A 14,717-nucleotide genomic window follows, 5' to 3' on the forward strand; every position below is an offset into this window, starting at 1 on the left:
CTATACTTTTGATATCTAACCTATTAATCCATTTTTACTAATTATAGGATTTTACCTCGAATTATAAATTTGTTTTACGTTATTACCCTCTTCAGACACATGCGATATGCTTCTCTTGGAGGGTTTGATGTGGCAATGAAACGTATGTTGAAAATTGTGGCTTGTATTTTTTTTTTCATTATTTGACAAATGTAACTACTCTTTTTTCTTTTTTCATTGTTTGATAGTCTCTTAGAAAAATAAAAAGGTGCAACACCACATCACCTTCTTAGTCAGGGAGTTTTTTACTGGTAACTCTCTCTCTAAGATGCATATCCATAGAGGAATTATGGTGGTTTGGCTATCAAGTAATTTATTAAATGTGAGTATGCATCTATGTAGTTAGCTTTCTAAAAACTCTAAACGAAATTAGTATTAATAGGAGAAGATTGTCAAATTAGAGACATGAGTGGTTGATGCGTTTTACACATGGGGTTAATGTGGATTATGTTTTGAAGGACACTCACGAAGGTTAGGAATTGATAGTAGTTTGTTCAATCATCATCTAGATTTCAATTCTATGTAAACCCTCTTGTTTTGCTCTACATTTCATCACCATAGTTACTGAATTTGTTGCTGTGGTAGTGGTAGAACAAGGGTACAATTTCTCCTTGTTATATTGTGTCTTATAAGTTCAAATGTATAACATTGCAGCAGCAGGATCCCTTATTAGTCTATACTTTATCAACAGACCAGAGTGGCTAGTTGTTGATCATGCATGCATTTCATACATCCTTGTCCTTTTATATGACACCCTTGGTTTGTCCCCTATTATATTCTCAAAGTTTTTAAATCATCTTTCTTTATGCTTCAAATGTATTAAACTGCAGTTAATGCCCAATCTTGCAGCTTCGGATGCGGTGAAGTGCAATGGGACACGGAAGGTTTCTACTTTTTATTCACTTATGCCTTTTCTTTTCAAGTATACCAAAGTTGAATCTTTTCTTTCTACTTATTCCTTTCCCTACATAGTAAGGGGGATGTAGCAGTGTCCCATGAAAACCTGATTGCAAGTGTTGCTGTTGGAAGTCTTGAAATTAACTTCTATCCATTGGATGTGTAAGTATAAGCAGTCTCAACTTGAAACTGTTGGATGACATGGCGGAGTTGTGACCTACTGTGTTCCATGATTACATAATAGAGTATATGATAAATTTATGTATTTTTCAATAAGTAAGGCTTGTTGATGTTCTATTAGTGTGTGGTTATTGCAGTGTTATAAATGCAGTGAAGTCATCTGGTGGTATGAGAGAAAAGACTGTTTAACAATGTGAAGAGGCAAGAACTACTTAAGGGTAACAGTTTACAAAACTTTCTTCAGCACTTTTAGCTTTCGATACTTTAAAGAATATATTCTGTGTGATATTATTGAATCTTTCAGGCTAGAATTCATATCCTATGCTATGTGGGACAAATTGTTAGTATTGCTACTTAAAAAATACCCAAAGTCAAAATTATGGTCAAAATGAAAGGAGGAGAAACAATTGGCCCAGCTGCCTCTCAAAATGCCCCCTGTAGTTCCCAAAAAATTCTGCCTTTTTCCTTTATATATTTCCATCCAGGTTCTTGAATCTGTACTTTAAATCTTTCTTACAACATCTGATGTGTTCGCATATCCAACTGAATTTAGGAAAAAAAAGTTGTTTACAGTTCCTTACATAACCCTTCTTTTCTTTTTTCAGTATGTGCTGCACTGATAAAGTGCTACCTGGATAATGATGTCTTAAAGTTTCATAACCCTTCTTTTCTTTTTTACGTTAAAAGTTCACTTAAATTAAAAGGTATTGATGTGAAATTTATAATTAAGAAAAGCTACTTTCAATAAAAAGTAATCAGGCTTTTCTCTCATATATTTGTTACTCTCATGACAAAATAATTTTTCATTTATTTTGGCAGTTTGATAAATTATCGCTAAAGCATCCTTTGGTGGTTGAAGAGGAACTCACATTTGTTTTTAGTTTATTTTTTTAGGGTAAATTTCAGGAAATAGCAACATGCCTCATTCTTTTTTACCAATATAGGAAATATACTTTATTTTTACCAACGATAGCAATTTTTAACCAATCATATCATACTTACAATTCTGCACTCATTATGCCAATACTCTTATGATCTTTACGAATAATAGCAATATGCCAATATTGATTAATAAAAAACAAAGTACATTGCTTCTATTGGTAAAAAATTGTAAGTATGTTGCTATTATGGGTTAAAAAAATACTTGCATTGTTATGTGTAAAAAATAGTTTACATTGCCTAAATTGGTAAAATGAGTAAAGTACGTTGCTTTTCGATGCAATTTTGTATACTCATTAAAGTTAATAGAAAAATATTAAGTAATGTTATTTCTATATATGTTATACAGTGGTCAAACTTCTTGGATTATGAAGGCCTAGTCATGGATCCTAATGCTTTAAAAAAGAGAATATTTTTTGGGGAGGTGGAATACAGCTTGCGAAAAGAGGTTTATATAGTTTGGTACAATTTACGCTTTTACCCTTTTGGCTAATTTTAACTGAATCTGTTAATGACATGTAATTCCAGGTTTGGGAATTTTTATTGGGATCTTATTTATACGATTCGACATATGCAGAGAGGTGGTATATTGTCTCGGTTAAAACATCAGAGTACATGACTTTCAAAAAAATCAATGGCAGGTAATAACTATTTTGCCCTTCAATTTTCTTTCTCCCAACATATTATATTTATTGCAATTTTATCTTGTAGAGAAAGATTTGGTGTGAAAAGTACCATACATTTCAAATTATTTAAAATTTTTGTTTTTTTTTCTTTAAAAAAATTTAAGTATTTTTTTTAATGGTAAGGATTGACAGGTCATTGTCGTTTCCATGAGGGTGATGATAATCCAAAAATTCGCCTTTTGCATGATCTATTGTTGGCTTACTCTTTCTACAACTTTGATCTTGGTTATTGCCAGGTCACATGTCCCTATTATTTATAGAGTAAATTACAATTTTGTCCCTAGATGTTTCATTTGTTGCACAAGTGGTCTATAAAGTATAGCTTTTTTGGAAGGTTTGTCCCTAACGTTGATGGTGTTACAAGTTGTCCATGAAGTCCAAGTAAAATTACTATTTAGCCTCTATCTCTTTCTCCTTCATCACCTAACCATAATAAAATTCCTCAATCTCCACCTTAAAACCAAAGATTAAACTAAAACTAAAACAAAATGAAGATCCGGGGTACCAACAAATTGCAAAAAAAAACATGAGCATCAAAATAAAAAGATTATGAGGTTAGATTTTTTAGATCTTGATTTTGGTTTAAGTTTTGGGTTTTGATTGAGTGTGGTTTGGTTTTTATGATTTATGAGTAAGGAGATTGGGAAGATGAAGATAAGGGGAAAAAATCATTTTACTTGAAAGTAATCATTCATTTTTTTAACAAGGTTGGTGCCAGGGATGAACCTAAACTTAATTGTTACTTTTTTTGTGTTTTTAATCATTCACACAATATTTTGCTAATATTTGAAATAAACCATTTTTCTCCTCACAGGTCAGTGATCTCCTCTCTCTAATAATGGAAAGATCAAGTCCAAAGTTAAACTGTGATCAAAACGGCATGCACTCTCAACTCTTTGCATTATCAAAGGTCCTCCCTCTATCTAACTATATAACAAAAGGAATTTTGGTCATTTAATAAAAAAGGAAGAATGTAACTGAAATCCTTCCACCGGCCCCTATGAATGGTTCAAGTCCATCAAATATGAAATTCGAAGGAATTGGACAGACCAAATGCACCATTGAATGGAATCTTGAATTCCAAATCCACCGGAATCCACAATTCTAATTCATAGCTATGATTTTCAAACATGTCTTGTCAGTCAAACATGTCTTGAAAAGGAATCTCGAATTCCAATTCTGTCGGAATGTGTGAATCCTTTTCTTAGCTGGTGGAACTACTCAACAACCCATTGCACAACTTGCTTAAAAAATCCAATGCTTGTATGACTTCTGTTTCTACCCTCACAAACTACAACACTATTCAAAATTTATTACATGGTTTCAGCGAAGTAGAATGACTTCTGTTTCTACCCTCACAACCTATTAAGATATTTTTCTTTTATTTGTTTTTTCATATTACTTACCATATTAAGACTCTGTAAGGTTTCAATACTTTCACATTTAGCCCTAATATTGACTTTGAATTGTATTTTGGGTTGGAATACTTTTTCAGCGATTCCTATTAATAGGAGACTACTTGTTTGTAATGATGTAAAACTTTGTTGCTGAAACGACAGATCTGACTCACCTCTATAAAGTTGAATGATGTAAACTCTTCCAATTCCTAGACGATCTGACCTCTACAAAGTTGAATGATGTTGCATTGGATGCTGATGTCCTTGTTATGTTGACTAAAGCCGTCTCTAATAAGAAAGAGTCGATATGGATCTATAAATCCAGAATTGACTTTATGTTATAAACTATTTCTATGGTTTTTCTGAGTAATATATATTTTTTTTCATCTTTCGTTGTTTTTCTTGGAAAGAATTTAAAAATCAGTGGTGTTTTTATATGAGGATTAAGAAAAATGAGCCATCTGTTAGGAGGTCACTCTTGAGATTCAACCATATTTCACATCTGTTGTTCTAACTCTCTAGCGTACTGGTGCGACGGGTAAGTTATAATCATAAATGATTATATAGCGTTGTCCGTTCCTTTCTCCTCCGCCACCACCCGACCCCGCTACTGCTACATCCGCCACTTATACCACCGCCACCACCTCTTCCGTCACCAACTGTCCTAATCATATATGATTGCTCAATCTATGAACAAACCTATATGTATACCTCTCTCATATAAACATTTACGTGTTGTCTTTTCCGCTAATTACCTAAACATTACCAACATTTTCTTCATTTTCCGAGCGTTAGATTACAAAAATAATAATAATAATTAGGAAATGGAAAACATTTAAGTCAAAAGCATTTGAAATACCATGTTTTTTAATGAGGCTTAGCAGCCAAAGTGGAAAGTCGATTGCCCCTGCCCCCAAAAGCTTTGGTCAGGGTTCAATCCCCGGCCAAAGCATGTTTTTGATACACAGTATGGCTAAGTAAAGAGATACTTTCAGGGAGAGCATTCAAATCTGGAAAGTTTTGTGGTATGTTACTATTATGGATTAAATCGATAACATGTTATTTAATAAACTATAATGCATTGCTGTTATGGTTTAAAAGTTCCGCAACATGTTGTTATTATGGATTAAATTGATAACATGTTCTTATAATAAGCTAAAGTAAATTGATATTATGGTTTAAAAGTTAAAGTAGTATGTTGTTATGATGAGTTAAATTGATAATAAATGAAAGTACATATGTTTTAAAAGTTAAGTAGTATGTTGGTATTATGAACTGAATTTATAATAAACTAAAGTATATTGTCATTATGGTTTAAAAGTTAAGTATATTTACCAATTATATATGGCAGTCTTATCATTTTTTAGGTGATAAGGTTTTGTGAGGAAGTTTCTAACGTGCGACAAGTACAAGAGCAATTACAAGAACAAATGGAGATGTCTAAAAGACAATTCAATGTGTCTTGTAATCCATCCGGTGATATTTCTTAGCTTTATGTATGTAAAAACTTTGTAATTGTATGAGACAACTGTATGTATTTGACATTTTTACTGTAATGTTTTAAAAGTTTTCAACCTTTTTAAAATAAATTAAAATTACCGACGTATTAGTGATAGAAATTCCATTGGTAAAAGGTTCCGTTGGTAAAAAGGTTAAACAAGGTCAACCACATTTCATCTCTATTACATTGCAATTTCGTTGATAACGGTTTCCAGTAAATTGGTTAAATCAGATCAAACTCACTTTTGTCCATATTCCGTCAGTGATTTTATGTTGTCCGTATTCTGTTGGAAATCCGTTGGTGCGAATTATCCACGAGCTAATATACGATAGCCTAAATTTCATAGGTAACAACCTTCTTTCTCTGAGGGGTATGTTGTAGGTATTGACACCGTAGTGTATCTTCCAAGAAAGTTGTAGAGGTTGTGGAGTTTGGCAAGCAGGAAGTTGGACACTCAGGTGCCGTTTGTTTTTTAGAAGTGAAAATGTATGAAGGCTTCTACCGTCTTTGCAACCCTTTGTAGCAGAAGAGGGGGACCAAACGGCTGCAGTATATAATAAAAAGTTTGTTTGTTTTTTAACATTTGTAGACTTGTGCAATAAGTTAAAGTAAGACGTGAAGAGGTTTGAAGCAGAGGGTCAAGTTTTGCGGCACGCAGCACACGCGTAGCAGTTTTTAAGTCAAAAATCTTCTGAAAAACAAACAGATGCGAAGAGTCGAGTGTTGCACGTGTGCTGCGCGGCGCAACAATAAATGGTTAGAAGAGATTGTTTTTTTTTAAATTTTTTTTTAAACAAACAGCACCTTAATGATTACTGCAAGGTGCATTTTCATAATAGTCTAGGTACGTAGGATCCATATAGATATAGTGACATCCATTTTTTGCAACACCTAAAATCCCCCCAACATGCTTTCATAGTCATCTCGGGATCAAGATGAACATCTGGGTAACAAACATAAATTGGCTTATTCGACGATTGAATGTACAAAGCTGGTGGTGGGCTCGAAGTCACTGAACTGTTTGAAGTAGTCAAACCACTTGAAAAGTAGGAAGTTTGGTATTGCAACTGTTAGTAATTTTCCTAGTCGTTAATATTGTTAATTTATTCCAAGAAAGTTTGGTCCATTTCGTTGAAACTCAACCTAATTGTAGAAGACTAAAAATATGGGATTTGGCGAAAGGGGGTACTTGGTTGACTATCATCGAACTACTTTTCGTTAACATGGTGGGAAAGTTGCATGAGGAAAGATTGAAATTAGTCACGGGGGAGCCTACTCATGAGAAACCACACATTAAACCGCAAGTTATCCACGAGTTCCCTTTTATCACCTTTGTTAGAAAGGTGTTTTGGAAACTTGCATACCATTATTTGCAAATCGCATGGTCATTTGGTGATAACTAATTAAAAAGTTGGTCATCCTGAATTATCTAATTATTAACAACGGCCGTTCACAAAATGTGTGTGCCCATATGCCGACCCACGACCCATACAACCTTACGGATTGTGTAATGCCGATACGGATTGATAATTAATTTTAGCAAAAGCTCTATAAATAAAGAAGCAATACAGAAAGCCAGTTATTGAAAACAGATGTGAAAATAATCTTAGTTATTGATACGTATTTAAACTAACTGATTATTTAGTCACAATAATCATCTTGCAAAGAAATGTTTTGGAATTTAACCGGGATCTAAAAAACCAGTATCTTTTGAGCACTTGTGTTAAAAATCTTTCGGTTTAAAAAACTTGTCCCATAGGATTATCATTATTATGAATTTAGTTTTGAGTAAGATACAAAGAATGACGATAGGTTAAGTTGATTTTAATTTGTTAACTTTATTCATCATTACTTAGCACTTGCAAAATGTACGACATTATTATAAATTGCAAGTCAAATTGCATTTTTTTTAGTCGATTTAATTTTTTTATATTAATATTTAATAATTTTTATCAGAAGTCTATATAATCAATGATCCCATGACGTAAACAGAAATTGAGTTTTGATAACCAAATCCCTTTATCTGATTTTAAATTTATAACATAAACTCTTAAATGTTGATTTTAAAAGTACATGCCTTACAATAAAATTCGTGTTAACTGATGATATGAACAATCCATATAAATTGAATAACAAAATAAAAGAAATAAAGAGCTATCCATCCTATGGAATTAGTAATCTCTATCATCCTAGGTCAATCGATGAACAAAAGAATAGGACTAAAAGGGGGAAAAATTATACAATTAAATTAGAAAAACAAAAAATGAAATCCAAGAAGAAATGTACCTGAAGATTTATATGAAAATTAACACCAGAATCTCGAAAGAGATGCAAAAAAAGTTTAAAAAAAGGAAGAAGAGATAGCATCACCTTTTTGCATACGATCAATATGCAACAATGAACACACATACATGTACAATGATATCCCAGCTCACGTGAAGATTGTGTATATATTTTACGGATTAACTGTATGAGAGACTAAAAGAGCTCCTCTGAATTGAACTTGTTCCAAGCCTCCTAATATCATTCATGTTAATGTTAATCCAAGTATAATAGAAGCATATCAGAAAATAGGGTAACAGTAGAGTACCTTAAGGAGGTCAAAAACCTTCTCGGCAACATATTTCTGTTGAAGAGTAGCTCCTTTTTGCTGCACTTTATCAGGATGGATACACAAAGTAGCCTTTCTATATGCTTTTTTAACACTCCCACCACTGATCAAATCAGTCAATGAAACAGCCTGCCAACCGCATTCAGGCCAAAGAACCTGGAATGGAAATCTCAGAATTAAGATGTCTTATTTCTTAATAAAAAAAAAAAAAGTTAGATAAGGAGACATATACATATTGTAATGTTGATAGCATTGCTCGCAGATTTCCTTCCTTCCCTGCAGCCCAACGCTTGATTTCAACATCTAAAGTTGCAGAAATCCTCTGTTGAGATAAACACACCATTCAAAGGTTATACAGAGAGTCAGAAAACCAAATAAAGATGCAACAAAATAAAATAGGAGATGTGTACGTGTGCACAATACAAATACAATACTCACTTGTCTTTCTTCCTGTTCCTTCTGAGATTGCATATCTCGCTCATTTTTTTCAGCCAGTGCTTTAGCCTATAAACAAAAACCACATGTACATTCTTCATTCCACTTCAGATAATGTCATTGAAAATAAATCATGAAAATATGTTACCACTCGTTCCTCGATGCGTTGGTCTCTTTCCATGTTAGCTCTTCTTCGTTCCTCAGTTTCCCCCCCTTCAACATCTTGGAATTCTACACCTGGCGTAGCAGCTTTTTGAATAACAACGCTTCAGTGTTAGTCAAAAGTTTTTCCCTCACAGAGCTAACTTGTAATGAAATTATACCTCCAAAAATTGAGCTAAGATCATCAACAAAATTGGTGGTGGGAGATGTTTTCCTTACATTGGAAGGAGCTCCAGCACTGGAAGAAGCCCTGTGGGCCACTTCTGGTGCTCGTCTCTCCTGAGATAGTGGATCAGTTGCAGAGTCCTATGTATTTATTACATACACCAGATAATCATAACCAACAATCGTTTCCTAAATATTACTTATTTTATAAAAAAAAAAAAAAAATGTATATCATTTGCTACTCACAGAAGATGTCCTTGATTTTGGCACACTGTTTGGTCGGGAACCCATGTTAAAAAAGGAATCAAGATCGTTATCATTCTTTTGTTGATTCACCTTAGCGGCGGTGGCAGCGGCAGCAGCCCTGTCTCGAGCTTCTGCAGCGGCTCTCTCACGAGCCTCGGCAGTGACCCTTTCAACAGCAGCACGCTCTGCTCGACGTCTTGCTTCTGCTTGAGCCTTTGCAACAGCAGCTTTCTCACGTGCTTCTTTCTCTTTGGCCTCTGAAGCGGCTTTTTCTGCTGAAGCCCTTTCTCTGGCTTCAGCAGCAGCTCTTTCTGCTCTTCCCTTAGCCTCAACAGCCGCCCTCTCACGAGCCTCAGCTTGAGCTCGCTGAACAGCAGCTCTTTCCGATTTTAACCGAGCTTCAGATGCAGCTCTGTCACGAGCTTCCCTTGTAGCCCTCTCTACAGCTTGTCTGGTTTTCTCCCTCACCCTCTCTTTCTCTTGTTCCTCTTCTTTACTTCTAGAAGCATTCGTGTGTTCCTTTTCCCTTACAAAACCTTCAAGCTCATCTAACGGAGAAGATGATTGCCTTGGACTTGGTATAGGAGGAGGGGGTCTTGAAGGTGGTGGAGCTTTAGTAACCGCTGTGAACAGAGGGATCTCTGACACAGTCAGCCATATGTCATCGCCATGTTCTGATTTTGGGGATGGGCCCGCCTGAGAGTTTGTCTCGGTATGTGATGTGGGAGAGTTTCTAGAAACAGCTGGCATGTCAAAGACGCTTTGATGATCCTCAAAAGGTGACTTCTGTGAGAATGATTCTTCTATAGAGCTTCGTGCACTGCCTATACTGGAGCCTTCTTCTGAACCCTTTCCCCTGTTATTTGTCTCCTTTGTGGATGAAGGTGAAGAAGATTTATTCAAACCATTAAGGGAGTCTATGTCACCAAACACATCCCCACCTTTTTTTGTGCTCTTGGATTTACTAATTCTGCTTATCTCTTCTAGTGGATCTGTGAAAAGACCCTGGGATGAAGCTGAAGCAACAGGGGTTGACATAGATTCTAGCACTGCAAATGGGTCATCTGTTGCATTGGATTTTTCCTTTCTTTTGATAGCTGATTTTGGGCTTGGATCTGAATTCCATCTGTTACAAAAGTATAATACCCAGCTCAGATTATTCATCTGTCACCAATATCTTTGACTACTCATACAACTAAAAGTATGAAAATAGATAACCATGTTAATGCACTTTCATACTTTTATCAGAAACTTACGTGAAACAAAAGAATTTACATGTTGCGTACTTACACTCTCATAATTATATCAGTTAAAACATAAATCATCGATAGCAGTTAAGATGATTAACAGTCTTGCAACACTCACCAACAAACTCATATTTGGTGTCATGATTTTGAGATAGTTCAAATTTCACACCGATCTTCTATATCTAGGGAGATGTGAGTGTATGCAAAAGATGATTAATATATCCCCCCAACCATGTTTATGAAATTCTTAAATCCCTTGGAAAGTATTCCTTTGTTCTGTCGCTACAACCTACAAAAAGTTTTAATTTGGAGTCCCAATTGATTTTGAACATATGTACAACATTTAACAAAAAGAAAAAAAAAATCAGCTCGAGAACGAAGTATATAGAACCTGGTAACACGAAAGTTCATCATCTAACGTAAAAAAATATATATATTTAGAACCACCGATGGTTTCAACAGATCAAAATGAACAATACCAAAAGGATTGTGAAACCAAGACTTACTAGATGGATAAGATGTACAATTACCCATCTAAAATGACTTAAAATGCAAGACATAAAGTGAACCATTTCCTGGTTGGAGTTTCTATAAAATTTTCAAGGATGAATGGCCTTGTGGGCTATGTATAAGATGGAGCATCCAGCTCACACAGATCATGAAGCTCATGGCATGTTCCCATTATTCAAGAGTTCCCAATCTCTTGAAATGCACAACAATGAAGAAAAATAAAATGGAGCCATTAATTTCTTCAGTAAATTTGCTTATAGATAAAAGCCTATCAAGAAAGGTAGGAGTGTAAAGAAAATTGGACAAACTTATATTGGATTAAGATTACCGAGACTAACTCACCTACAGAAATAGTGGTGCTGTTGGCTATGTTAATTGGAGGATGACTGAAGAAAAAGAGATTGCTTAGTATATCTTTATTCCCTGACATGTGATCTAATGCACTAGTAGCTAGTATGAAGAAACAAATGCTTTAAGAATTGTGCCATAGATGCAAAGGGGGTAGTCAGTGGCTCTGCACCTGAGAAACCCAGGGTGCCTGGTCAGAATTGTGCCATTGATTTCAACATGTTCTGCAAATATGATAACTTTTGACAAGCTTAGGACACTGTTCTCAAATGGGGCTACTAGATACAAACAAATACCTTCATTCGTAAAGCTAAAATACATAATCCTACTCGGCTACTCATATAGGTTTCTAGTACCAAATATTGATTTAACTTCAATGACTGATTCCTTGGACAACCAAACTATACATAATACATCAATGGCACTTGATGGTTATACAATCTCAAAGCCAAGTACAAATAATTTTCATAATATTAGTGATTGTGCTTTTTATGCTCGAGGTAAACTAATTGATTAATATGTATAAACGAGTAGTTCATTAGTAAGCATTAAGTGAACAACTGCTTAAGCAAAGCATAATACCTGGTACCAGATGCAGGACTGCCGCTTCCGAAGCCAGGGATCAAATCATCAAAACCACCTGGACTCTTATTACTTTGATTCTTGCTCGGTTGAGCCTTCTCTGTTCGTCCTAAACTACTAAATAGATCATCAAAATGACCACTCTGTGGACTCGGTTTAGGCGGTGAACTATTCATTGATGCAAAAATGTTATCATCGTACCTCCTCGGGGAAGAAGAAGATACCGGCGTGCTCTTTATCCCTGGCAATCCATCGAAAATGTCGTCATCATACACAGGCTTATCATAAACCGGCGAATTCGAAGACGTAGGTTTCGTTTTAGTTTCATTATTACTAGGCGATACAGAGTCCTTGAAAATCGAATCGTAATCGAAATCAGACATTGAAGATGTCGATTTCGAGTTGCTGTTGGTGTATTTAGGCGGACCGCCAAAGACGTCGTTAAAAATATCCTTCCCATCGGCAGCGAATGTTGCTGATGAGGGTGAATTTCGGCTCCGGCGATCTCCACCAATCGATTTCATCGGAGCAGATTTTCCTTGAGGCCGAAACCCAAAATCTTTCGCTAACATACCGAACTCATCCATTTGATCCACTAGGTCTCGCAACAGGAATGCAAATGTCAAACTATTGCAAAGGTAATTGACGTTGAAATTATATAATATGTACGTTAAAAAGCTCGCAATGCGTCACAAATATGGAGACACCGGAATTAGCGTCGGACAACGGAGGAGGAGGAGGCGGCGGAGGTTGAATCGACGGCCGTTGATCCTCACGGCGGAATTTCTTTTTGTGTGCGCTCCTTGATTTCACTTCGTCGTTCCTCCGTCTGTGTCAATCTTGGCACTTTCTCCATAACGTTTCTTAAATTCGGTATTATTTTCTCGCGAGAAAATCATGATATTTTGGTCAATTTGCGTGTTGACCTTATTGTCTTATGACATTTTCAACAGTTCATCTATTAGATAAAAGAAAATCATTAAGTATTCGTTACTTCCTTTCTACTCATAAAAGTGTTATGGTAAATTACACAAATGGTCCTTATGGTTTAGGATAATCTGTATATTTGGTCCCTAAACTTCTTTTTTAACTCGGACAGTCATTATATATTTTTGTTACGCGTTTGGTCAATGCTCAAAGTAAAAAGACTATATTACCCTTATTAAATATTTTTTACTTTTCTTTTACCCGTTTTATATTATTAATATATTAAAAACAACAAACATATATTAAAAAAAATGCCCTGAAATTGCCGGTTCTAAAAAAAGTCGTCGTATGACTCTTTCCCTTCTTCTTCACTCTGTCTCTTCTTCCACCTGCATCGCGTCTACTACCTGCATCTCCTCCCACCTGCCAGAAACATCTCTATAGCCACCATCGACTGCCAATTTTACCCCATGATCCTCGTATCCTTCCCCTTCTTGCTATATATCTCCAACATTGAAGATCAACCCATAACCCTCTCCTTTTCTTCCCTTTTATCTATCGTCATCTCCTACGCTGCCTCCACCACCCTTCCTTCCTCTCGCCTTTTCACGGTCGCTTACATCCCCCTGGTCGATTGCAACTAGAATTGTGGTTTTTGTGAGCCTCAATTACTATCTCTTTGCTTCCATGGATTTGTTTCAGAGGTGTTCAGAATTTATGAAGTATCCAATCGCCATAGAGTGCTTTCGTTAAAGCCCTTGCTCGAAACTTCCCTTAAGAAAAAAAAACAATTCACATGTAGGTTTTGATTTGGTGCTGCTTGTTTCTTTAAATCGACCCCTTTTTCTTTCTCAACATTCGATCGATACTAAATATCTCAACTCCTCTCTAAGTCGATCACAAGTTTCACCTTCTTTCTCTCCACCACTCAAACTGATCTTGTTTTCCCTCTTTTTTTTTCTCACATTCAATCGACACTTTTGTATCTTCTTGAATCGATAGCAGGTCTCCTTCCCCTTTCTAATTTTTTGTTCTGATTTGAAACTCCAGGTCAGTAGTAACACAAGAATATGGGATCAATATGAAAGGGTCAATGGTGGTGACAGGGAGAAAGATGGTGGAAAGGAAGGTGGTGTAGGGTCTTCGACGATGGTTGTGCAGTGGGTTCTGTTTTGGCTAGATTCAATAAATGAAGGTGGTGTTAAGGTGGATGAAGGATGATTAAGGAGGTGGGAATAGAGATGGAGAAAGGTTATATTGGGTGGTTAGTGGTAGTAGAGGGTGGATGAAGAAGGTGTTTATTGAGTGGAAGAAGGGTGAAGATGGTGTGTTCCTGATGGGAATGGTGGAGGTATAAGGTGAAGAATGATGGTACATGGTGGTTGTTTAAGAAAAGAATAGTTGGAAGAGATAAGGGGTAAGGTGGGCCCCTTTTGCATTATCTTTTATAAAAAAATAATAAAATAACAAAAAGTAAAATAAAATAAATAGTAAAACTGTCTTTCTATATCGACCTGGGACCGTACGTGCAATAAAAGCAAACAAGAAGGATCATCCGAGTTAAAAAAATCTTCTTAGGGACCAACTATGCAAATAACCCCAAACCACAGGGATCATTCGTGTAATTTCCCCAAAGTGTTGTTTATAAGGTTTTCGAGTTATCTTATCTCGAGTTATTATATTCCTTTAAGAGAAATTAAATATCTTTTTGTAATTTCTTCATATTTATCTTTTATATATATATATATATATATATATATATATATATATATATATATATATATATATATATATATATATAATATAAAATATAAAATGATAATATATGTCATATTTAATAAAATT

The 14,717-nt window shown here is 35.3% G+C and overlaps 2 protein-coding genes across 10 annotated transcripts; one reads left to right on the forward strand and one right to left on the reverse strand.

The window, feature by feature from the left end:
* Nucleotides 1-170: 170 nt before the first annotated feature.
* LOC111878782 (uncharacterized) lies at nucleotides 171-5,734 on the forward strand. Of its 8 annotated transcripts, none has more exons than XR_008223715.1 (10): nucleotides 171-798; nucleotides 889-923; nucleotides 1,012-1,098; nucleotides 1,254-1,601; nucleotides 1,722-1,820; nucleotides 2,405-2,503; nucleotides 2,584-2,696; nucleotides 3,374-3,448; nucleotides 3,556-3,651; nucleotides 5,490-5,734. XR_008223715.1 is itself a non-coding variant. In XM_023875288.2 (3 exons), the coding sequence occupies exons 1-3, from the start codon at nucleotides 2,309-2,311 to the stop codon at nucleotides 3,575-3,577; spliced, it is 330 nt and encodes a 109-aa protein (XP_023731056.1). In that variant the 5' UTR covers nucleotides 1,832-2,308; the 3' UTR covers nucleotides 3,578-4,294. The 8 variants fall into 8 exon arrangements, 1 of the variants encoding a protein (XP_023731056.1); XR_008223716.1 differs by lacking the exon at nucleotides 5,490-5,734 and adding an exon at nucleotides 4,301-5,483; XR_006183693.2 differs by lacking the exon at nucleotides 5,490-5,734 and having other exon boundaries at nucleotides 172-798; nucleotides 1,254-1,334; nucleotides 1,421-1,601; nucleotides 3,556-4,294.
* Nucleotides 5,735-7,639: 1,905 nt separating this feature from the next.
* Nucleotides 7,640-14,264, reverse strand: LOC111878738 (auxilin-related protein 2). Of its 2 annotated transcripts, XR_002845864.3 has the most exons (9): nucleotides 11,946-14,264; nucleotides 9,259-10,384; nucleotides 9,009-9,153; nucleotides 8,834-8,934; nucleotides 8,689-8,754; nucleotides 8,483-8,572; nucleotides 8,230-8,406; nucleotides 8,010-8,156; nucleotides 7,640-7,925 (listed from the first exon to the last, which is right to left on the reverse strand). XR_002845864.3 is itself a non-coding variant. In XM_023875243.3 (8 exons), exons 1-8 carry the CDS (start codon nucleotides 12,530-12,532, stop codon nucleotides 8,118-8,120), a joined length of 2,331 nt encoding a protein of 776 aa, XP_023731011.2. In that variant the 5' UTR covers nucleotides 12,533-14,264; the 3' UTR covers nucleotides 7,640-8,117. The 2 variants fall into 2 exon arrangements, 1 of the variants encoding a protein (XP_023731011.2); XM_023875243.3 differs by having other exon boundaries at nucleotides 7,640-8,156.
* Between the last annotated feature and the right edge of the window lie 453 nt (nucleotides 14,265-14,717).

The sequence above is a fragment of the Lactuca sativa genome, chromosome 5 (assembly GCF_002870075.4).
Source record: "Lactuca sativa cultivar Salinas chromosome 5, Lsat_Salinas_v11, whole genome shotgun sequence".
NCBI classification, from domain to species: domain Eukaryota; kingdom Viridiplantae; phylum Streptophyta; class Magnoliopsida; order Asterales; family Asteraceae; genus Lactuca; species Lactuca sativa.

Excerpts from the sequence above, each read along its gene's own strand:
- LOC111878782 (XM_023875288.2), top strand. The coding sequence starts at position 2,309 with ATGAGTAAAGTACGTTGCTTTTCGATGCAATTTTGTATACTCATTAAA. Across the intron at positions 2,504-2,583 it reads AATACAGCTTGCGAAAAGAG|GTTTGGGAATTTTTATTGGG; the intron begins GTTTATATAGTT and ends ATGTAATTCCAG. Across the intron at positions 2,697-3,555 it reads TTCAAAAAAATCAATGGCAG|GTCAGTGATCTCCTCTCTCT; the intron begins GTAATAACTATT and ends TTCTCCTCACAG.
- LOC111878738 (XM_023875243.3), bottom strand. The coding sequence starts at position 12,532 with ATGGATGAGTTCGGTATGTTAGCGAAAGATTTTGGGTTTCGGCCTCAA. Across the intron at positions 8,755-8,833 it reads AACGCATCGAGGAACGAGTG|GCTAAAGCACTGGCTGAAAA; the intron begins GTAACATATTTT and ends TTTTGTTTATAG. Across the intron at positions 8,573-8,688 it reads AGGAACAGGAAGAAAGACAA|AGGATTTCTGCAACTTTAGA; the intron begins GTGAGTATTGTA and ends TTATCTCAACAG.